Source organism: Lissotriton vulgaris, chromosome 9 (assembly GCF_964263255.1).
Source record: "Lissotriton vulgaris chromosome 9, aLisVul1.2, whole genome shotgun sequence".
Taxonomy (NCBI): Eukaryota; Metazoa; Chordata; class Amphibia; order Caudata; family Salamandridae; genus Lissotriton; species Lissotriton vulgaris.
The window spans coordinates 474,712,026-474,738,222 of record NC_141697.1 but is presented as its reverse complement, the minus strand read 5'-3'; the positions used below and the strand labels follow the sequence as shown (position 1 = coordinate 474,738,222).

The window sequence follows — 26,197 nt, the reverse complement described above, 5'->3', positions numbered from 1 at the left end:
AGTAACAAAAAATATTTTTTCATGGCACTGTTAAACTGTGAGTGAGGCACTAACGACACAATTGGACTATTTGGCACTCAGCCATAACCCTACAGTATGGACACTCAGTCCATCATTGTATATATTTTGCGCTATTTAAACGCCAATCATGAGCAATGTCGACAAATAACTATGAGTCTACATTATGAGCAAATGTCAAATATGACTTAAACATTTAATTAAAGATCCACTTGTGCCGCATACTGCAACAATCCGGTGACACACTCTGCCATGATTGGTTGAATACACAACTTGTAACTACTGAGCCCACAATGCATCTTAACAAGCCATGTGGTGTCATCAGTTATATATAGTAAACACAAATGAAGGACATTTGTTTGTAACCGTGATCAGGGACAGTTCTTGTCCGAAACGCGTAGGTGGGGAACATACAGAAAATAAACTAAAGATTAATTATCGAAGTGGTGTGCGGCGTCTTCTTCATGAAGGTTTTTGCTAAAGGTATATATATATATATATATATATATATATATATATATATATATATATATATATATATATATATATATATATATATATATATATGCAGCTCCTTCCTGTACCTCCTTTCGGCGTACACGGAAATCAGTTGACCACCAGACAGCTTAGAAATCACAGGTAGGTTTATTGACCTTTTCTCCTCACTCCCCGCATGACGCGTTTCAGGCAACAAGTACCCTTGATCACATAGTGAATCCGCAGTACGCTGTAGTTTTTATATACAAATGTTTTTTTGAAATGCTATACCATGTGACCACAACCAGTGAAGAAATACTTCGTGTAACAAATATTCATGGAACTCTGGTATTGCGAGGCTCATAACTCTAAGCATTTATACATGACAGAGTAGGATAAGACATTATCTCAAGTTAATTTTCTTTCTAATTATTGGATGTTGGTTGCAAATTGCAGCATAAATGCCCAAAAATGTGCGAATGTCGCTAATAATATGCGCAAAGTCCATAATTAAAATACACATCATCTAAAAAACTTTGATTGTGTGCAAAATACGCAAATATGGCTTGTGCAAACATTGCAAACCTGAGTGCAAATCACTGCTTAAATGCAGAAACATTTGTGCAAATTCTGCAAAGATTAATGTGAACACTAGCTGCCTAAATGCATTGATGGTATCAAAAGGATCTTATTAGACCCCTAATGTGTATTTACACACCGTAACCAAAAATAGTATCCATACCTATTTATCTAATTCTAAAATTAACAAGAGAAAAGACATATAGAATCCTGGCAAATTATAATTAGGTCTACGAGAAAATGGCCCCCCATCCATACTAGTCATATTTTATAGTCATAGACAATAGAGTTCCCAACAAGAATACAAAGTGTCAAGTACTAGTCATATGTGCAAACAACAATTATTAAAACCAATAATCTTATTTGAGAACTGAGGCCTATTGGTTGGGTTTAAATGATGTTAATTACCCTAACCTTTTGCGGCGTTTCATTATAATGTGTACATTTGGAGACCCAACCACTCACAAGCCTGTGAGGGTCTAAAATTATTACTCAAGAAGTCTCCTAAATCTTCATAAGGCTTAACTTATTCACAAAAGATTAATCTTCAGCGATTGTTTAAAGGAAAGTGTGCATGTCCTCAGTGTTATTGAGACCATTCGGGTGTTAATTATCCAAATTCAAAATATACCTTGTTTCCAATTGTCTCAATAACTTTTCTCTATTGCCACCTCTCCATGGCATAGAGACGGAATCAATGACATAATAGGATAAACAATTGATATCCTTATTATGGACCGCTTTAACCCCTTCGGTGCTCATGACGAGCTCAGCTCATCATGAGGCACGGTGCTCGTGCGCTCATGACGAGCTGAGCTCGTCATGACCACACCCATTATCATTATGGCCCAGCACAGCAGAGGAATATCCTGAGCAGCCAAGGTGTTAAAGTGTCTTGCGACTGGGTAGGTCGGATCATAATTCATGATGGCTCTAATGTGTTGCAATATTCTCACGTGCACCTGGAGCTTAGTACTTCCCACATATCTAAGCCCACAGGTGCACATGAGGACATATATTGCAAACTCTGTACGGCAATTGTAGTTGCCCTTAATGTCAACTTCATTTTCCCTGAATGGAGTAGTATATTTGGTTGTATTTACTCCAAACTTACATGCGCAGCACGTTATACATTTAAAGAAACCCTTTCTAGGTGTTAACCATGTTTTCATCGGTTCCCCCCTCAGTATAGTTCTTGGATAACTGGGTGGCCAGTGATTGGGAATTTCCTAAATGTAATCAAGGGTTTCTCTGGCAATCCGTCATTTAAAATATTATCTGTTAAGACAATGGGCCAATTTTTATTTAATATAGCTCTGATCTTACGTTCTTGGCAACTGAATGTGGTGAAATTCACTGAAAAAACCATAGGTTTCAGGCCTGATATAGTTAGGAATTAGCATTTAAAAAACCTTAGATATTCACTGAAAAAACGAAGGTGTTAGGGGTGTTATAGTGAGCTAGAATTTTCACTCGTACAAAACCATTGAAATTCCTCCGATATAGTTAGTTGTACTAACTATATCTCGCGCGCCTGCAATCCACTGCTGATGATGTCACATATTACATCATTCATGACATGGTCAGTGACATCACTGATGACATCTCAAATGACATCACTGATGACATCATCCATTGAACGTGATTTGTTCGTTATTTAAATATGTATTATACATATAGCAATATGCATTGAAGAATGAGTGGATATATAAAAATAAATATCTGGATGGAGGATTTAGTAGCAGTGTGATTAACTGTTTACTTGACTAATTTAAAGTGCCTCACTAAATATATTGGATAGTGACTTAACTGTGTGAACATCTGTATCACTTTGTCAGTTGTTGTGTAAACTACTTCTCCAGTTGGTTACTAGCTATTTGAAAGTCTATATTAGTTATTGATTAGTCAACTGAGTATTTGTATGGGAGAGTGAATGTGTGTGTGGTTCGGTGGGAGGTGTGTGACTGCCCAAAGATGTGTGAATAGTTGATTTAGTAGGTATATGATGTTAAGACTACATGTTATAACAGTTGTTTGGGTGAGTGAATATCTTTATGGGTGTGGTGATGAGCAAATATCTCTCTTAATGGTACATGTCCAACAAAGTAGAAAAATAAAAGGCAAAGTATGTGTCAGTTGTTGTTTATAAATATACATAAGACTCAGTGATTGTATGCATGACTGTATGGATAACTGTATACTTGTAATAGTGATTTTATAACATACTAAGTATAAGTTACTATCTATATGAATAGATAAAGTGGCGTTTATATAAGTGTATAGCTAAGTAAATGTAAGTATGATCCATTGCTTGCATAAGTGAATAAGATGACTTCATAAGTGAATAAGATGGGTGTTGGTGTGTAATGTAGATATAGGTGTATAAGTATATTTGATAGTGTTCTATTGATCATTAACTGCATGTATGAGTGAATCTGTAGGTAAGTGATTAGATGTGTGTATAAATCTAGGAATCACTGAGTGGGTTTTTAGAAACTTGTATTGGTGTGTCAATGGATTCAAATTTGGTACTCTGCATTTCACAGTGAGTGATGAAAAGTTATACTAGTGTATGATGAGGTGTATCTGATTGTCACGTGGATGATGTCGTCAGTGATATAATCAGTGACGTCATTTGAGATGTCATCAGTGATGTCACTGACCATGTCATGAATGCTGTAATATGTGACATCATCAGCTGTGGATTGCGGGAGCGTGGTATATAGTTAGTACAATTAACTATATTCGAGGAATTTCAATGGTTTTGTACGAGTGAAATGTCCAGCTAACTATAACATCCCTAAAACCTATGTTTTTTCAGTGAATTTCTAAGGTTTTTTAAATGCTAATTCCTAACAATATCAGGCCTGAAACCTATGTTTTTTTCAGTGAATTTCAAAGGTTTTTTAAATGCTAATTCCTAACTATATCAGGCCTGAAACCTATGGTTTTTTAGTGAATTTCGAAAGTTTTGTAAATGACAATTTTTAAATGTATTAATTGTTATATATTTTTTAATACTGATTTACCACATTTTTTAAACTATTAATTTTTAGATGTTTTTTTTATTACATTGTAATTTCATTATACATTACATTACAAAATATACTTCCTCAGAATTAATTAGTTTAGTTTAAATACTTTGTGAATAGGCAACAGACATTTAAGTACAGTTGTTACAGTTGTTCCAATGGGCAACACAATTTCAAACACAATACAACATTGACCTCAATGTGTTTTTCTAGTTAAGTGCAATTAGTTACTTTATGGATTACTTTTCTAACCACAGGACTGGATCCTAGATTCAGTCCTTGGACATCTCCTGTAAACAGTTGAGTAAAAGTGTTTTAGTTACAGTAGTGATTTTTAAGGAATATTATTGTATTTTAAAAGTTGACACTTAGAATGTTTTTCACATAGAATCACCAATGTTATCTTATGGGAGGAAATTCACTTAGCAGGTAAGTAGTGTTATCATTACTTTTTCTTACTCAGTGGTGGATCCGGGATCCAGCACTGGTGCATCTCCTGTAAACAGTTGAAAGAATGCGTTTAAGTCATACAGGCGATTTTTAAGGAATATTTTTAGTTTGGGAAAATAGACACTTAGAAACTTTTCTGGTGAAAACCAGACAATGGATTCCTATTGAAGGAAATAGTTACTGGTAAGTACAGTTAGAATTACTTTTCAGGGTCAGTGCTGGGCTAAATGATGCAGCATTGGGCTCTCTCCTGATAACAGGTGATTAAATCGGAATTCGTAGTACGGATGATTTTAGGTGAATATTTTAAAGTTCCAAAACTCCACACTTAGAAGAATTTCCAAGTGAAACCAGTCAATGTTAGCCTATGGAAGGAAATTCAAGTCACTGTAAGTATGGTTAGAATTACTTTTCAGGATCAGTAGTGGGCTGAAGGATGCAGCACTGAGGTCTCTCCTGATAGCAGATGAGTAAATTGGAATTCGTAGTTCGGCTGATTTTAGAGGAACATTAGTACGTTTCAAAAATAGACAGAAGCTTTTCTGGTGAAAACCACACAATAGATTCCTATGGAAGGAAATACAAGTTACTGGTAATAACGCTTAGATTTACTTTTCAGGGTCCGTACTGGGCTCAAAGATGCAGCACTTAGGTCTCTCGTGATAACAGGTGAGTAAATCGTAATTCGGCTGATTTTAGAGGAATATTTTGCTCAATAGTGAAGGAAGGGGATGGGGCCTGAGGTAACATTGGTGCAAACACGCCCCGTGGCGCATTTTAAGTTGGGGAATTAATTCCTCTTCAATCCTGAGGTCCGCTGTGGGCCAACTAGCCCTATAAACCCAAAAACCTGCACTTGAAAAATAACATAAAATATAATTACACAATTTACATAATTAATAAAAAATGGAATAATTATTATATTAATAATTAATCAATTAATACTTAATTAACTTCACACACTATACCCCTAACAACCCAACTTTACACACCCAAATTATCACCAAAAACATATATTTAGATAATTTACGTAATTAATTTTCAATTAAATAATCAGTAATAAATCATTAATTATTACTTAATTAACTTCACACCTTATACCCCTACAAATAAAACAACCCACACCTAAAATATCACATATATTGCTAAATGGACTAGTGGAATTACTCACAATGTGAAGAAAAAACATAAAGAAATGTTTTGATAGGACTTGCAAGCAGAATAAGCATTCAATACCCTGAAAATATTATCCACTCAGGCTCAAGTAAATAGTCATTCAAATCTCAACTAAATTCAGAGTGGAGTCCTCAGAAAGGGGAGTTAGAGCTGTCCTTTTGTGTCAAGGAGATGATTGTAAGAAATTAGGTTATTAACAAAGGGGGTGACTACCCACCTTATAAAATTAACACAATCCTTGTCGGGGGGAACCTCTAAAGTCACTAAATTAACATGAGCTCAACTCCCTGCTAGCTTTGGAAGAGACTAGACAAGCCTAACTTTGAAGCAATGTGTAAAGTATTTATGAAGAGCCAAAACAGTAATAAAGTCAAAGACTTGCTGATATCCTGAATCAGTACATTGTACAGTCATATTGAGTGGTGTGAGTCACCCAGTCATTTTTGGTATGGTTAAATGGTCAGCAACAATTATATCCTACCAAATTGAGAGATGTCTTTATTTAGACTTCTCTCACACAGCACAATAATTTGTACTACAAACAAGCCTTATTTATTCATACGATAGAGTTACAATTTGAGATTAAGCATATCTGGTATAATTCAGCTGTTTCTGGTCCTAGGGGATAGAGAATCACCTATATCTGCATTCACATTCATTTTGGTGCCTATTATCTATTCTAATGCCCAAGATTATGGGGCTGATTTCTATGGCATGGGACCGCCACATTCAGCCCGTTGGTGGTGTTCTCACCACCATCGGACCATGTAAGACCGCCCGCCACATTAGGATGGCAGGCGGATGGTCGGGCAGAAAGACCATTCAACACTAATCCAACGGGCTCAAGGAGCCCATCAGGCTGTCGGATGGTCTGTAATGCCTACAATGGTGGTGATGCCTGCTCAGGCACCGCCGTAGTCATTACAATGTCAGTTTCCGCCGGCCGTTTCAAGGTGGTTAACCCGCCATGAGAAGGCTGGCGGAAAGTGACTTTGCGGACCCCTTCCACCTTGGGCCTCCTGTATGTGCCCTGGGGGTCACCTATGGTGCCTCCTACATATCCCTGCACCATGAGGCAGGCACCACATTGTCCCTGCCACATAGTGCAGTGATATGCAGAATGTGTATTTTTGTACTGCGGCGTGTGCTGCAGCCTGCAGCACATGCCACAATACAAAGGATACATATTGCGACGGCCTTCAAGGCGGTCTCATCATGATTCCAAAGGCGAGACAGCCAACAGATAGTCGGCCGGTCCTGTTTCTGAAGGGATGGTGGCCGGACATAAGTCTGACCACCATCCTAATGAGGCTCTATGTTTCAGCTCATCCTATATGTGCCAGGGACTCAAAGCAGGCTCACCTTCAATTATCCCCGGCTGCTATATATCCAATGTTTCTTCCATGACTTGGGGTATCCTGATTATTTTGAAAAGCCTTAATACCTAAAAGCCATTAATAGGAAAGATTTGAAAAATGAATGCATGGAGTACCTTGAGAACCTTAGATTGACCACCGAAATATTAAAGCCTAGTGTACTAAAAAATCAAGTCATTCTAATTACCTATGAAATGCAACCGTATCTCAAATTTGTAATAAACCCTGGCATAGATTCGTTCTTATTCGCTTAAGAATGGATACTTATCATTTAACTAGTTTTCCTGAAATGAATGATTGGTCTGCAAAATTTAAAAAATTGTCCCTGGTATAGCTTGACGAGACAGAGTATTATGCATGTAGTCCTCTTCTGAAAATTATACAGCACTTTGAGAAAACCTCATATTTGGCCCATCTTAAAATCGCTTAATTTTACACAATGTCGCCCAGCTTATCTTTATTTACAGTCTTTGTCCTCTATGGAGATATGCTGTAGTATGTCCATTTTTTTGTGGGCTGTGTTTTATGCTAGATCATTTCTTTTTTAATGTTACTGATAGTATTGGGCACTATTATTTTAAGGAAATTAATAGTCTTATTAACCGTTTTTCATCATATCATGTATATGATTTTATAATGTAATATATAGTACTTTTATTATTTAATCTTGAAATCGAATAAAGTTCCTAAATTAATGAAAAAATATATATATACAATATATATATATATATATATATATATATATATATATATATATATATATATATATACATATATATATATATATATATATATATATATATATATATATATATATCAAAGAGTATTAAAAAATATTTCTCGCAAGAGTTTCACTGTCTGCAGCCAGTGTGGTACAAAGTATACTCTCTCTATAGAGTAAACATTGTTTAAAGTAACCCCTTTTCTCCTCATATCAACTTTCTGGCTCAATGTAAATTCGGTATCTGTAAGACATTTGATATAGATAAAGCGAACTTAGCTATCCCTGACCAATGTGCATTTCTAGTCTTGACATTACACTCCAAGTTGTTTTCTTGTGCCTGCTCGTAGACAACCCTGTATTAATTTATCCTACATGTGTGTCGACTCATGAGCCTAGTTCTCTCCAGCCAGCCCTAAGGATCCTGAGATAGAACACTAAAGAAGTGGTAGTGATCAGTATGGCTAAGTTCCTACACTCAGCTTAAACAATAGTAATTATGTAGGAATGGTGGTTGAAAAAAAAAACATCTGTTGGTGTCTAAATTTCGTAGCGGCCCATTTGATCATCTGAATTGGGTTCCTCGCTTGTTAACGGATAGTAATTGTGTCTGCAACTCCTGCTCCACTTTTTAAATGCTTTTAGAAAGTTTTTATTGTCTTATTGTTTTATTATTTTAATCTGAGAGATTGTATTTATTGAATTTCTGGATTTGATTTATGTGTTTTATGGATTTAAAATCCGAAATAAGCAAATTTGGAGAAAACAAACTACAGTTTCCATCAACTTTATTTTTGATTTTCCACCCTCTGAAGGATCTTGAGAAATCATGCTACAGTCGAGACAGTGAAGACATTCCTGAAGATAGCTCATTTTCCATCCTTACCGCTGTGCCTTCAGCTAAATTGTGAAGAATACAGGAAATTTATATTTCTGAATAGAGGTGTAAACATGGCTGTTTTCATGATAACCTGCAACAAACAGGAGGTGAAAGGAATGCTTGAATTAATCTCAGCCACTTTCGAGGCCATTGTTTTTTGCCCATTGTGCCATTCTAGACAGAGACTCACCTCATGCAAATCAATCTTGGTCTTGTTCCAATACGAACAGTCTGAGGATGACTGTTTTCCATAATAGAGGGGGCCTAACCTGGCAGTTCGGGATAGACTGTACCCATGAGGAGTAGGGTCAGTAGTGATTTGCATAAGGCAGGCGTTTGTCTAGAGTAGCACACTGGCCGTAAAAAGATGGTGTTAATGCTAACTGAAGCGATTGCCAGTAGTTAGATTATTTGAAGGCGCTCCTCCAATCTCCTTTTGTGTGTTTTATTGAAGGCTTTCCATGGCAAAGGGTATGCCCAGAAGTGGGCCCCTTGCTCATTGTGCCATAGGCTCCATACTATGCCTCACTAAAGAGGCCTAACAAGGCAAAAAACATTCTGAAATTGCTACTGTTCTCTTCTGGAGGTAGCCATGCCTGGCAGTTTGGTCAGGACTGTTCGCATGAGGAGCTGTGTTAGTGCTGATTTTAATAGGGCGGGCTTTGTTTAGAGTGGCAAAATGGGTGAAAAACAGTAGGTTCAAATGCTACCCCAAATAACTGCCATTGGTTAGGCTATTTACAAGCATTCATCTTTCACCTTTTGTGCGTTTGTGTCCAAGATAACTACATCAAACCATAACCCTGACATGGAACCCAAAACAATAAACACTCCTCTAAGAGCAGTCTAAAGTCCATAGATTTGGAACAGTCTGGCAAGCACACTCTCCTTATGCTGGCAAACACTCTAACAACTTTCTATGTCCAGGTACGTTTTGAAGGACTTGCCTGAGTCTAGCTTGGATATTATATAGTACTGCAAATTTATACATAGCCCTACCTGGTCCTCAAAATACAGAAGTCCAGATTCATTAAGTGATTGTGTTGCCCTTGCAAGGTGATGCAAGACCAACTCAAGCCCTTATGTGAGATTTACTATGCCATTCTCTGGCTCCGCGTGGCATAGTAAATCTAGAGTAATGCAAGGCAGTGCAATTGTAAACCTCGGAATGTGTCAAAACAATGCGCTTTGCCTGGGGAGCCAAAACGAGGAGAAATATGCGAAATATGGTTATTTCCACTTGCTTTTTCCTCTTTCTATGTGTGCGGCATTCTGCAGCCAACATAGAAAAGGAAAAAGCCTGGGAGGATTGTTTTTGTGCAGGAAGGTGTCCCTTCCAAGACAAAATAATCTTGCCTGCAACGCAGGCACAATTGGATCCAGGTGCAAGATGCATGCGTTGGGGCGTGGCAGCCACTAGAGCACCAGTGCAGAGAGAGAACAGTAATGCGCCATATCATATTAGATATGGCACATTCTTGAACTCTCCATTTGACATAGAGCAAATTGTCTTGCTGGATTGCGTGGCATTAAATATTAGTAAATCTGACACAAATATTATGACACTAAGGGCCTCATCACGATGTGAGTCGGAAAGCCTCAGATGGCTTTCCGACTCACATCATAGGTTTCACTGTTGACCGCCACATTACAATGCCGGCGGTCAAAAGTAAACCTGGACAGTTATTCCGGCTAGATTCAGATGGGCTCATGGAGCCCGTTGGCCAGTCAGAGCCAGCACGTAATCCCTATAGGACGGGGTATCTGCCTTCTGGATTACGATGTCGGTATCTGACAGGCTTTCCATGCCGGGCTTTCCAACATGGAAAGCCTGTTGAAAAGTGACTTTGGAGGCCCCAAGCAGTGTCCTATTCTCCTTTCGGCCTCCAGTTGGGGGACGAGGGGGCACATATGTTGCCTCCCTATAAATACCTGCACTGTGTGGTTGGTACCTGGAGGTGCCTGCCACAAGGTGAAGGGATATGCTCAAACTCCCATTTCTCTATAGGAGCTTCTGCTACGGCCCCAGCACAGGGAAAATGGGAGTATGAGACAGTACCAAGTTCTGTTGCATTGTAATAAGGTATGGGGAACTGCCGACCCATGGTTGGGTGCTTCCCATACCGATACGGTGTTGGGGGGATGCAAGTCCACCAACATCGTAAAAGGCCATAAGTGATCATGCAGCTGACTGTGATTCAAACAGGCTCCATAATAATTCACTTATACTGCTAGGCCCTCCGAAACTCTCCCTCCAACTTATCCTGATCAGGGCCATAAACACCAAATCAAAGCAGTAACCAACTTAGTGGATTGCAAAACTATAAGATACCATAAAGGGACCTGAAGAGCTGATTAAAGCTGACAACTTACTTGAAACCATAAAATACATACCTATCTCTAAAACCTCCTCATCCAACAATCCATCACACTGCAAAGTGCTGTGTTCCATAACATGATAACAGCACATTGGTGAACTTCTTGCACAGTGTGGAAACCTTAAGCACGTAGGATCAAAACAAAGACAACGCCATCCAAGCCACACACCCTATACCGTGTGGCATGTTACTCATGCACAAAGGTGCTTTAGTGCCCTACATAGGGGTCTTAAGCACAATATGTACGTTACAATATAATGCATTGACATTCAGCATCATGCTCTTTATCACACTGCACCTTTTGCCCCTGTACAGTTTGTTCCTCTCACAAAGATGTAACACATGCACTCCTTCTTGCTTGATGGGCACACAGGACGAAAGCATCACTTGCCACTTAGCGTACAATCAACCTTCTAAGGCTATCATGTTTTTGAAGAGGACAAATGGAAGCCTAATTTGCATGGGAAAAATACTCCAGCAGCGCAGACTTCGTTCATTGAGTGATCCTGCTGCTGCTGAGTTTTCGCAAATAACCATTACTGCTCCACGTCACACACGAAATGTTGTTATGTTTCTCTGAAAGACTAAGGGGGTCATTAGGATGACGGGCGGACTTAGTCCGCCCGCCATCCTATCGGGACTAGGAACCGCCCGCCATAAGGGCGGGGGTCCCGATGGTGGAATTAGGATGCGCCCGCCACAGTGGCGGGCGCATCCCTCTGTTTTACCATTGTGGTGGGCGGTGCTCTCTGCACCGCCCGCCACAATGTCAAAAATGAATGTATGTATTTGCATACAAGAAGCGGCAGGCACCGCGCGGCAATGCCACCACGGAAAGGCATCTCCTTTGGCCCATTATAATATGTCTGGCGGTGTCTATTAGACACCGCCACCATATTATTCCTTTTCAGCCCCGGCCGCAAGACGACCGGGCGGAAAAGCGGAGGACGGTCTTTACGTCCGCCGCGGTCCCCCCACCATCCTAATATGGCGGGGGAATTCTGGTGATGATGTCGGGAGGATTGCCCCCGCTAGGCCGGCGGTGGCTACCATCAACCTATCGGAGGCAATCTGCCCGACATCATAATGGGCTCTAAGTTGGTAGTTCTACAGTCTTAATTTGATGATTTGTGTCCTCTAATGGCGGGTTCTTACTTGTTAACCACACATGCATTTGTTTATGGTAGCATTGTTCCCCATTGAATATCCTTTGTTAGTTGTTCTGTAAAGTTCTCTGACTCACAAGCATCCGGTGCTTAGTTTGAGCGGGTGGTTGTAGTTGTGGTTCACCAGCGCTCCTTTAGGGAACATGCACTAATTTTTCCTCATCAGACTTTGAGTTGGTGCAAGAAAGAGTAAAAGACAAAAGGGGGAAGAAAAGGAAGGGACGGATGGAAAAACAGTAACAAAATAAAAAAGTAAAGACAAAAAAGAAACCAGCAAGAGAGAGATACAGGGTCAGGTAGTGTCTGGTGGTTGATGAAAGAGGCATGAGGTAAAATCAGCACTACCCAGCCTTGGTATCCAGCACATCATAGTATCATCCACAAGCTTTTGAGCAAACTTTTGGCCCCAGCACTAAGGCCGTCACTTACAAAGATTGCATTTAAGAAATATTGAATTGCGACAAATAAAAAGTTCCCAATTTGCGATTCCTTAAATGGATTCTATGACAAGGGATTTTTTTGAAGTGGTCACAATTAACACTGACTTCTAAATAACTGATCGGTATTTTGAGAACTGACCTATATATTAAGAGGTTGGTTCTCAAGCTAACAACTTGTAGTGCGCCTCAATTTGACCTACCTCATTAAGATGCATGAGGTAGGTCATAAATTGAGACACAATTCGATTGGCAACAATGACAGGCATGGTAGCCTGCTAGGTCAGTAGACCATCATGTCTGTGATTGCTCTGACATGTTAACAAAGATAAAAAAGTTATACATACCTTTTTTTATGAGCAGGCAATAATCTCATAGACCACTGCTTGCTCATAAAAAACATTTTTGTGACCATTCACATGGGGTCCCATTGGGACCCCTTCCCATTTGCAAATAGCTTACCACCTCCTTTGAGAGTTTTGCAGTTCATGTTTGTGTATCGAAGAATAGAACATTACAGACGTCCTGAATTTCAATTGCCATCAGCAGGCAGTGTATATGAAAATGCAGGGCCCAATTCACAAAGGTAAACTTAGACATTTGGTCTAAACTTAGACCTAAACATATAAGTTTATGACTTTGGGAATTCACAAAGGGCATTTACCAATACCATCTTTGTCCGCACTCAGGGCGAGTGTGGACATAAAGATAGTATGCACACCCATGCAAAGATAGGTCGGGACCAGACCAGTCTGTCTTTGATGTTCGTGCCGGTATTTAAGGATTCCAACATGACACCATAGACGAACGCCACATCACCCTGAACACGCGCTGGAGTACTATCTGGCAGGTACGTTGATTCGAATTAGCAAAGACAGTATCCAGGAGTCTTGTATTGGAAACATGTGTTGCTTGGGGTTTTTGGAATAGAGGTATTGTAGGCCTGTGATATATATTCTACAGAACAGATTGAGGCTGCCAGAGCGAAAAGGTAATGAATCATGGCACATGCACAGGTTTACGATTTTATAGCAAAAAGACATGCACATCATGGGTGGCGCATGTAAACTTGTGGTTCTTTCACTAAGACGCGTCCCAAGTGGTGTATATGCCATAATGTGGCCATTAGCTATGAGTTATCGTGAATTAATAGGAAAATGGTGACTCAATGGCCCCACAAATTGAATATACTAGAGGTTGTCGATATTGTGGGATTTCACCGGCTAAGTGTTCTCCCCAGTGATGACAAATGGCAACAAAGTAACTAATTTACAATTTTGAATAATAGTGATGGCTGGCTAGGTAAAAATGTCAGTCCAAATCCAGTGAGGTTATTAATGAATTTTGATTTAGCATGTTCTTTGTGTACTTGAGCGGCAACCACTGCGATGGAGCTTTAACTATATACCATAGATGGCTGTATCTGGTTAACAGGAATTTCGGACTTAATGAGAGGACAAGCAATACGTTTGGGGATTGGAGAATCTTGTTTAGCCTGCCACTGGCTGAAATAAACGTGTTTATTGTTACAGATCAAACTGATTAAGACCAACTGTGCCCCAAGCCTTACGCGTTACAGTGGGGACACCCAAGGTAAGAGTGTATTCATAATAAGATCTAGATAGTTTCAGACACTGAACGTCCTGTTACAGATATTGATTCGCTTCATGCCTCCATTTGCAAAACAAGCATTACTCACCGTATGATTAGGTGAGTGGTCAAATCTGGTGTCTTGCGCGTCGCATGATTACACATGTGACTGGTGAATGCTATGTGTACAGTGACCATATGACAAAGACACTAAAAGTTGATGTGGTCATGTAGTTCACATTGGGAGAAGTCTGACCATAGAGGCACCCAATGATGGATACTAACAAATTTGATTTATCTTGAGATAAGCATGTGAGACCATGTCTAATTACTAACACAACAATAAGGTTATTTTCTAAATCACCAAAGGCATGATGAGTCCCACCATGATCACATATACAGCATATGTCAGATGCATGATTGCGACTGATGGCAAGATTCACTCTCAGTAAAGGGTGCCCTGTGGATCAATGACATGAGTGACAGGATCTTCATTGCATAGATGCTCCTCCTTAGCATTCAGCTATGTTTATATCTATAGTCCTGATGAAGTCCACTGTTATTGTATCATGCATAGATGAAACATGTGTTTTCATGAGTTTGAAACACATGGGCAGTTTCAATGAGGTGCATAGGCAAGGAATATAGACAGATTGATGAACTTGTCTATCAAAAAATCCATTGTTAAAAGGACATTATTTTATTATTGTTTTTACAAAAATTGTTTGTTTGACAATAATGGTTGTCAGGAGCTAGGATTTGTTGATTTTTTGAGCTGTTATAAGAGGTGTTTAATTATGTGTTGGTTACACACACATGAGGTTGTTTGAACAAAATAAGCTGTGTGAAGTGGTATATTTAATATTAAGATAATACATATCTGGAGGTGTGATGACGCATAAATATTAATGCATTAAATAATATAAAAAAATAACAATAAACACAAGAATAAAGTCTGAGTGTTGATGTATATGTAAAGTGGATCTTAATTGATGATCCAATGAGGGAACTGCCTATTAGCATTTATGTTTGTAAATTGCACCCTCAGAGGCCTTAACAGGAGGCTGTCTGTACTTGGTAGGTGGTTGACAGTGGGCACCACCAGCACTTATTTTAAGGGGCTGAAAATCGTTTTGAATTTCTGCAGGTGAGACTCCCAAAGATAAATTTACAAGACACTGCTGGCAAGCCCAGGCTTTGCATTTATAGAAATATTATCTGTGTAGCCGCATGTCACTCCATCTGGTCTTGCTTCACATTGGTTAATTCGCGACTCAAGTGAGGTGAGATAGGAGGTAGGTGGCCTACCCTTCTCCTCTCACAGTCTGTTGACTATGGAGCCAGAATACTGCTTGCCTACTACCTCTGTTGCTGTCTTCCATGTCCAAGGACTTCATCCTGACACCTTGAAGGCTTGCCGTGACTTCATCTCCACAGCAGACTGTGGATTAGCAGGCTCCTTGCACAATGACTCATTTTTTCCTTCTTTTTTCTGCGTGGTCTGAGTTTGGCAGCTCCGCTTTCAAACAGACCAGTTGCTAACAATATACATAAAGTATGCTTTGAATCTGCCCCTTTTAACCACTGGCTAACTTCGACCTGTCTCTTTCGGCATTGAATTCACACTTTGACAATCACAGCCCAGGGGATTATACACCTCTCACCTAATGCAATCCTCTCAATGGGTGTGAGCTTTGGTTTCCACTCCAGAGCTTGCACTGAATTGTATGAATGACTACTTTACATCTGCAGCTTTCACTGTCCGCTCCTGCCTACCTCCTAATGCTCCCTCCGGAATCCCTTAGACTGCCACCATATAGTATTTCTCACATGTCACCGTCTTCCTCTAAGAAATCCTCATCAAAGCCCCCACCAACCACTCTCATTCGTCCCTAGCACTCTTCCCTCTATCCCATGTGTGTTCCCTGTCACCCGCATGTTATCCTCTTGTGTTACTACCTCCCACTTCATCCATTTATTTTCCTCATATGTTGGTCAGCCCCTGACATCCGCTCACATTACTCCCTTCCCCCTCTTTTAATTAAAGGTAGGAAGGCAAGGGAACCCAAGGAGACTTTTCAATTAATAGTCCTTCCTTTCTTTCTTTGTTGTAGTAAATAAGGAAAAACTATGTGGAAAATGCCTTTTTTACATGACCTGTATTTGAATTAAAAACAAGAAAAGAATGGTATCAAAGGCATAGGAGACTTCTATATAGTCCACCTTCTCAGTTCTCTGTGTGGCTTTAATGTGCTTATGCTGCATGCATTAGCACATAAAGCGAGATCTTATAGCATTGCCAATGCAAGTTTACTTTCTGGAATTTCCGCAATATTCAAATGCACTGACCCCTCGGCAGTAAATAAAAGACTGTTAAATAGCTAAAACTGAAAGAAGTGGTAAACGCTGAGGTGTCATCAGAGTTCAAAGAGTGTGTGATGTCACTTCCGCTACTCTTCAAATTTTTGTGAATGACAACCCATGGAACCAATATCATTTGAGCTTATCAATCTCTCTCTCTATTGACTGGGAAAACAAGATCTGCAGCACCCTCCGCAAGACAAAACAGACACCCCACACATAGCCCTGCACTACGTGGTAGGCACCATGCGATGCCTACCAAATGGCATAGGGATATATTGACCCCCAGGGCCTATGACGCTGGCCCAGGGGGGCCCACTACAGGTCCCCAAATCCGTTTCCTCCTGCCGTTTTGTTGCGGTTTGACCATCACAGAACGACTTACAGAAAGGGATATTGTAATCCCTACGGCGGTACCTGACAGGCACCGCCGCCACACTGGGACTACAAGGAGGTCCGACAGGCGGTCAGAGAAAGCCTGCCTGTCGGGACCGTTGCAGTCGGTGTTTCTGACCGCCATCTGTCCATAAGACATTGTAATATGGTGGACGGAGATCCCTGTTACGATGGCCAAGAGACCGCCACCAACAACCTGTCGGGGGCGGTCCCTCTGCCATCGTAATCAGCCCCTATGTCACAAATCTCAACCAAAAATCTCTTTCCTCTAAAGTCCTAAATCTAGTGAACTGCCTTTAACCTCTGAAACAGGAAGTGACAGTAGAGGTTAAAATATTTGGTCTTTTGTACTGTCAAAACGGTTAAAGTGAAAAGTTAAAGGTCAGACTTGCTGCACCTCAATCAACAAAAAAAATGCAACCTGTAACATGAACTTGTGACTACTTGTGACTACTACAAACTGCATTCCTCATTATTGACTGGTGTCACTTCTGTGAAAAATGCCTACAAAACATTATAAACAGAAGATTTTTTTTAATCAATTATTTTTCCCGGCAAATGTCCAAATGACTTAAACAATTACCACTGACAATTGTTTGAGCCACTAACTCACCAGTTTTAAATTCAAGCAAGGCCAACTCAAACTTCCTCTCTTCCAAGGTTAATAAATTGAGCAACTTTTAATTAGGTAATATGTTACTACAGAGAACAAAGCTGGGATGCCATTTGAATTATTTCACTCTGCCATAGAGAGAGATGGCAGGTATGTTTTAATAGAAGGCAGATTTTATGGTAAATAAATTACCATAGGGAGCATCTACGCCCCCAATCAAGACCAGTTAGGCTTCCTACACTCATTATCTACACATATGGCAAATGCGCCACTGATACATTCCTATTAGGGGGCAACTTTAATTGCGTCTTGGACATACAGTTAGATTGATCCTTTCACTCACTAAAAGGGACAGTAATGAGAAAATTGGCTGGGGGGCTGCAAGAGTGGCTTGGGCATTGGGGACTCATAGATGTCTGGCGGACGCAACATGACACAGACCATGTCTACTCATACTATTTTCGGGTACATAACCTCCACCCTAGAATAGATCACTTTGTAAACTCCCATAGACTGTCCCAGAGTCTAACATACACCGAATATCTGGGGAGGACCATTTCGGATCATAGCCCTGTACTACGGTGACTTACCCCCGCTGAAGAGGGACCACCAGCCTGACGTGGCGGCTTAATCCAACTTCACTAGAAGACACATGCTACCGTAATTCGATAGCTGGGACAATCTTTAATTACTTCTTTAATAATCAGGGATCCGTGTCTACGAAACTGATTGAATGGGAGGCCTTCAAAGTAGTGATGAGAGGGCATGGCAAATAGTCAGACAGTGGGAGCCCTAACAGAACTGCGTAAAGAACTACAGGCTCTGGAACAGAAGATATGCATATTGGATAACACTGTAGATAGACACCAGGGGCCCCATTCACAGAACTAACTTAAGACAAAATCCTAAACGTACTACTTTTTGTATTCACAGAGCGTACTTACTACTTTTGGTATTCACAGAATGCACTTACTACTTTTGGTATTCACAGAATGGATTTACGACTACTAACTTTAAGTGCGCACTCAGGCCGGAGATTCTGGCCCGGTGGCGGAGATTTCGGCCCGGAGGTGGAGATTCCGGTCAGTGGCGGAGACTTAGCCACGGCCGAAATCTCCACAACCGGGCCGGAATCTCCACAACCGGGCCGGAATCTCCACCTCCGGGCCAGAATCTCCACCTCCGGGCCAGAATCTCCACCTCCGGGCCAGAATCTCCACCTCCGGGCCAGAATCTCCACCTCCGGGCCGGAATCTCTACCTCCGGCCCGGAATCTCCACCTCCGGCCCGGAATCTCCACCTCCGGCCTGGAATCTCCACCTCCGGGCCGAAATCTCAGTCACCGTGCCAGAATCTCCGGCCCGAGTGCGGACGTAAAGTTAGTAGCCGTAAATCCATTTTGTGAATACCAAAAGTAGTAAGTGCATTCTGTGAATACCAAAAGCAGTAAGTATGTTCTGTGAATACCAAAAGTAGTAAGTTTAGGATTGTGTCTTAAGTTAGTTCTGTGAACCGGGCCCCAGGAGTCCCTAGCAGAAGACCAAGACACGAGAAAGCAATATAATCCCACATTAGAGAAGTTGAGGACCCTATAAACAATACAAAACAAAGATGCATGAAGAAGAATGTAAAGCAGGGCGAATGTTAGCATGGCTCATCAAACCTGAGTCCAGAGGTGCACCCATTATTAGGATACAGGCCCAAAATGGTCAGTCTATATACTCCCCCACATCTATCTACCAGGAATTCTGCAACTATTACATGAATGTGTAGACAGCACCCCATTATCTCATTGAGGAAACACTAGATTCATACCTGACGCAAGTACCCCTAAAACAATTAACTGGAGAACATCGCAAGGTATTAGGAGCCCCTGTCACCATGTAGGAAATCTGCATTGCAATTATGGGAAGGGTGACGGGTAAAACACCTGTCCCAGATGGCTTCCCATAAGAATTTTATGTGGCATACCTTTGGACATTGGCCCCCGACTTGAACAACTGTGCGCTGAGGCCTGGTGACTGGGCACACTCTCAGAAACCACTAGAAATTCAGTTGTCATACCCTTACCCAAAAGCAGGGAGCAAGAGTCACAGAATTCCGCCCCCTTTCCATGTTGAAACTAGACTTCAAAATAGGGAGTAAGGTGCTAGCCCTCAGACTTCTTCCGCACATGCGTGTACTGGTACATGCAGATCAGAATGGGTTAATCCCCACATGCAACACTTCCCAAAACTTTAGAAGGCTCTACTGTGTAATGTATCACCAGATAACACAGACAGACCGCAAAGCGATGCTGATGTCAGTGGATCTGGAGAAAGCCTTCGACACAGTACGCTGGGATTTCCTGTTTGCAGTAATGAAACGAATTTGCTTGGGGGAAGGCTGGATCAAATTGGTCCGGTTACTATACATGGCCCCAAAAGCGAGAATCAGAACAGGGGCTACGCTCTCGCCGCAATACAAGGTTAACAGAGGGACCAGGCAGGGATGTCACCTTTCTCCGCTCCTGTTCACCTTAGCAATCGAACCTCTTGCTGAACAATTCCAGCAGGTGGTACGTGGCTGGGGGCTGGTAGTAGAAGGTCAGGGCGATATACTCCTTCATATGCTGACGATATACTCCTTTATTTTAGAGATGGAACAGTAGGCATTACTAAAGCCATGAAACAATTACAATATTTTGAATCAGTTTCAGGCCTATGAGTTAACAAAACACATTTATTCCCCCTTTGCCGGGGACTGGAGAAACCTCCAGAACTGCCATCTGATTTGACTTGGTCTCCTATATCTTTCAAGTACTTAGGAATACAAACATTCCATGCGACGGAAGACTTGCAAGACAGTAGCCTGGGAGAAGATTTACGCTCCCTGAGAGCGTGTGTACCCTTTTGGAGGTTGCTGAAATTACCGATCATGGCCCTGATAGCGATCTCCAAGATGGTGATGTTACAGAGGCTACTATACTACTTTGCCAATATGCCTATATACATATTGGCTTCCAGGTTCAAACAACTGGACACCCTGTTGCGAGACTTAATATGGGATGGGAACAGACACAGGGTATCACTGGCAACACTTGACTTTGAATCGAAGAGGGAGGACTTGGGGTTACAAATTTTGAACTTTACTACCTAGCGTCACAGCTCCAGTGCATTACAATGTGGTTAGAGGGGTTCAACCAAGATGAGATAAGACGATCGGGGCAGACGGTACAAATAGACCTTTTGCTGGCTAAACTACTCAATAGTGATCCCCAAACCAGGAATACTGTTGGCAACGGCGTTAAAATGCTGACACAGATGTGTGATAAAACCTGGGGGAGGGGCTCTGTATGCCCCATCACTGCCCATAGCAGAAATGCCGCATGGAGACCCCCTCACATATTTTACCCAGAGGCAGCTATTTGCCTGGACAGACGCGGGAATACTTACAGTAGGTGACTGCCACCAACAGGGAACGCTGATCCAAATGGAGGACCTAATGGACTGCTACCAGCTACCTCCCAGCCAGTTTCCCATGTATGAAGCACTGATACAAGCATTTCAGGAACTATGGGGAGGAGAGGGGGTGGAACCTGTAACGCAAGGTGCGTTTCCGCTGGTAGTTTCTATGGGGGTCACAACGCACTTGGTGAAGGGGTTTTATAGATCCCTTGCCAACAAGACCAGAGGCCCATTGACTCTGTTACGGAGCAGATGGGAAAGAGCAATCCAACGAGAGCTATCAGATCCTGAGTGGTGAAAGCCACACCAAAGAAGATATCTAGAAATACTAGACTAAAATATTCTCAATACAACTATGTGCATATGAGCTACATGATACCCCACAGGCTGCAGGTTACCTATGGCGGGGATCCTCTATCTTGTCTTTGATGTGGGCACATAGACACAGACTTTGTACACATATGGAACTGCATACATTTGCAACCATATTATTCAGAGATTCTGTCTGCCCCAGACCTTACACTGGGGCAAACTCCCCACGAACACTTGAGGCATATATCTTGGGGTTGTACCCGAGACCAAGCTCAAGGAAGTTGACACTAGATTTTTAGACTTGGCATTAGGACTGGCCAAAAGACAAATAGCGATAGAGTGGAAAACAACGACATGTCTTCTGGCCAAGATGTGAAAAACGGATGTAACACAATGGGCAAGAGCTGAGGAGCGGGCATTGTAAGAGAAGAAACTAGGGGGTGAGACTCCGCCCAATTTCAGACCTGTGGTCAGGCATCCTGACAATATGGGAACACCCAGAACAGAGCACTAGTAATGAGCCACAAATAAACACAGACACAACAGATGAAGAAGACAATGAAGCACCACCCACCCCAGTATACGAAACGTTGGGCAGTTAAAAAGATGGGAAAGCCACGCAAGACTAGGAATGTCAGAAACATATTAATGGAAAACAAGCCGGCAAATAAACACAGCCCCACCAGCTATATTATTCCGGACACGCGCCGCGTTGCTGACCGGACGCATGGAGCTGTTAGATACCCCAGATACCTCCCCCAACAGACACTATACTGCCTTCTCGAAGCTCTCCTCCACTTTTCTTTCTTCTCGCTTCCTCTTTTGCTGTTTAAAAATAGTTGGTGTATGTGGATTGAAGGAATAAGGTTAGATGTGAATAGATAGCATCACTGTATCCCCTTAAACAAAGAATGTACTCCTGCTACGTTGTATTTTCATCTATCGAGACAAGCACCTCTTGATTGTAACAAATAGCATGTAAAAGAAAAGAACACACACAAAAACAGATATCGAAAGGTGGTAGAGTGAAAACAAAATGTATCCATTTATATTGCAATGATACCATAAAACGTTAACTGTATGTTATTGTAAAAACATATTACTGTTTGTAATTGACACATAAAACACCAATAAAAAAATAATTTAAAAAAGCATGAGTCTGGCAGTATCCGTCAGCATGGGTGTGCAGGTATTCTACACTAAAGGTGGTGAGTGGTAGCCGTCTACTTGCCACCCCATAATTTTGCCCTGGGTTTAGATACATTTTCTGAACTATGTAAGGAGAGAATAGTTATCTCACTTTAAAAAGGTAGCTCAGTTGAGTGTGTCTGCCTAACTCTGTGCCTGTGTATGACTTCTTAGCTTGATTTCTGCCTTAAGGAGATGAAACCACTGCCCACTGACCTCAGGTGCACACATGAGGTGCAACATCATTCCAACAATGCTCTCCTTAAGGGAAGTCTTTGTTACCCCTTGCATGGTAAAGGAATGCATTACAAAGACGCATTTGTGGTTCAAACCGCGTTGTTAAGGCACAGCATGGTTCGAGCCACGTTGTAAAGGATGTTTCATCTATCCACTGCACATCTTATTAACCCTATGCAGAAATTGTTATAGGGGGATATCGGATTCAGTTGCTGTTTTATATTATATATTATATCAAGTTTTGTATGGCTTTTACAAAATTGTTCGTAAGTAAAGCTCTGAGACCCATTGTCCCTCGTCAGTACTAGATAAAATTACCCATAGGTAAAATAAATAATGTTAACTCTCTCTCCCAGGTGACGTTGGTCAGATGTCATAACTTATTTCAATCAATAACTGTCTTACTCCCTGCTACAGCTAAAACTTGCATGCAGCTATTCTTGCTAATACCTTAGCAGATATGAAAGAAAAAGCTATTTGACAAACTGGGTCCACTGTTAATTCTGCTTCTTCAGTGGTCGAGCGATTAATATATTGACAACAAATTACTATAAACAATGAAGTTCCAGATGTAACCTGTGGATGGAATTGCAGTCTACAATCCTAGTTGTGTCACTATTCATTGAAAATGAAAGGACCTCAAAGGACTGCTATAGTTGTAGGTGTATTTCAGTCGAGGATACACGCTTTTTCAAACACAGAACAAACTAATAGAGGGGAAAAGCAACTTGCAGTTTTTCTCCAAGATTTAGAAAGCTGACGAGAGCCTTTTTTGCAAGGTAGGCGACATTCGAGTGTTGTAAAAGTAAGTTTCTGTTCTGAACTGCCTTAAATAAACCATGATATTTAGCTAATATATTTTGAAAAATGTCATGTAGAATGTTGCTAGGATACGATAGGATTTAGGCTAAGTTATGATATGTTATGAGACTTTTGTTGAGTTCAGTCAGGCCTGTCAACACTATCTTGACGCAAAATAGGTACCTGTCTGCTTTCTTGTGGAATGAATATATCTAAGAATCATATTTGCGATTTGCCTCATAATTTTCATGTGTTTTAAAAATGCAATAGGATTACGTCTCTAAATATATGTATATTGTACATTTCCATTTGCATGCATTTTGCATAAAGTGCACTTTGTTATATTCAATTTTCTCCCTCTCATAAGCATTTTATTCCAGGGGTCTTCAACTTTTTTTTTGAAGTGAATGCAATTTTTCCTGAGCTAGTAGTAAAAGTTATTACTGTCAAATACTGACCACATATGTTTTATTCCATTTTATTCCCCTTAAGTAGAATTATCAGTAGTGATCACCCAAGCATTTCAAGTGAGATTACCAGCAGAAATGGCAAGAAAAAACGTACTAATATTAAATGTTTCCACCTAACTAATGACATAACAGTCACAGCATCATGTGCCCTCTGGCACAGAGGATATGGAAATGCGTCTCTCCATCTCAACTTGAATTATCATTCAATTATCAACTTTAAATGTGCTTTAGAAATACAACCTTTTGTCTGCATCCGCATATCAGAATTAGAAAATACGCAATAATTTCTATCACATACGACTATCTATTTTGGACAAAGAAACCCAAAAGAACAAAAACCGTAGCTGAAAAAATTATTTTGCAATCACAATATCAGTGTTCATTTTTAGGAAATGCAAAGTCCCCAAACATTACCTTGTCATTTTTATCACCTATTCACATGCACAGATGTCTCACAGGGTCAGAGTCGGCAACAAATGCCTAAATATTACTTATATAGGACATTGATATTATCCATACCACTAAGGATGCCCTTACTATGCTAATGATGCCCACCATTAACCCAGGGCCACCATTGTTCAAGGCAGTACATCATAACAACAAGGTGGATAATCATATATCAGTCATGGCCATTTTGATTCAATAGGAGGCCACCATTATGTCAGGGATGGCTAAAAGTAGGCCATTCATTCTCTTAATATGCCTAGATGGCTGCCAGTATGCCACAACTAGTTCAAGAATGGCCAAAATGTCAGGGTTGAACTTTATTATGCCTTTGGAACTATTATACCATGAAAAGACATAAGTATACCAGAGAATGACTCCTTTTGATGAGAAGTAGTGTACACTGTTGGTAGTGCTTGGCATCAGTCATAGCTTCCAGTGAATTACACTATTAGGGAAGGACACAATGTCTCACACACACAGACACACACATAAGTGTGAACATATGTATAGACACATAGATCAACATATATAGAGGCTACTATTATTATCAGCTCTGGATTCACACACTGATCTCCTCAGCTTTTGGACTGATCATGCACCCAAATAACACATTCTAACTCTCGCTCCTGAAGTCCCACAATTCAGAGGGTCAACACTGGTTACTGTTACTTGAGGCACTCTTCTTTCATGGCTCATTGTTCACGCATATGGTGTGACTGCCAGAGCAGAGCCTACACCATGGCCAATCTCCCTGTACCTAAGCTAAATTGAGAGTGGTGAAGGTGGTTTTGAGGCAGACACCATAGACTGACATAGTGTGTGTTTGAGTGTTATGAACCTCTACTATTAGTTTGGCTTGCTGTCACCTAAGAGCCTTAAGATTAGCAGTGCAGCCTTCTTTTTATGCACAGACTCTCTGAATGAGGTACTGGGTTTCTCTTCACATCTGAGAGCTACTTTGAGGGTGTTGGTCAGCTACCAGTAACTACTAGGCAACTCTTTGGAGATCCCTGTTCTAAACAATGTTTTTTTGTTACCTTTTTCCTAGTGTTGGCGGAAATGCAATCAATGGCATAGCATAGTTATTGATCCTAAAAGGACAAGCCAAGGGTGGTGCAACCTCAAAGTGGAGATAAAAGTGACCTATGTTTCCTGAGCAAGGAGAGTAAGAAAGAGAAAGCCAGAGAGAGAGACAGCGAGTCCCACCTACTCAGAGTACATCCACAATGGTCATGGCTTCTCTAACTTTCTGGGTATTATGATGCTTTATTGACGAAAATGTACAAGATCATGAATATCCATCGACATTATTAGAGTAACCAAACTTTTAAAGAAACATTTTATTATATTTCTTTTCCTATGTATAAATAAGGCTGTCTCACCTCAGAGGGATCCACATTATTCAGAAAGCCATGGCCTGGAGGACCTCTGAAACATGCATGAAAAGAATATTGTCAAACGTTGACAAAACTGTTTAAATCCAATATATGTACCAAAACAACAGTATTAACCATTTTAGAAGCAAACAAATGTATTATTCTCCCATACTAGTCATGATACAATAAGAGACATTGATCTTCAATACGGATTTTGCATACATTTTCAGATGAATACCTATCACTGTAGCATTTGCACAATGGGTTCAT

At 40.7% G+C, this 26,197-nt stretch overlaps 1 protein-coding gene across 1 annotated transcript in view; it reads right to left on the bottom strand.

The window, feature by feature from the left end:
- Positions 1 to 26,197, bottom strand: part of LOC147690293 (coiled-coil domain-containing protein 170-like) — a 638,795-nt gene that overhangs the window by 540,000 nt on the left and 72,598 nt on the right. Inside the window, exon 3 of the mRNA XM_086937932.1 lies at positions 25,934 to 25,979. Coding sequence (XP_086794058.1) covers positions 25,934 to 25,979 — 46 coding nt within the window. The remainder of the gene's footprint in view (positions 1 to 25,933; positions 25,980 to 26,197) is intronic.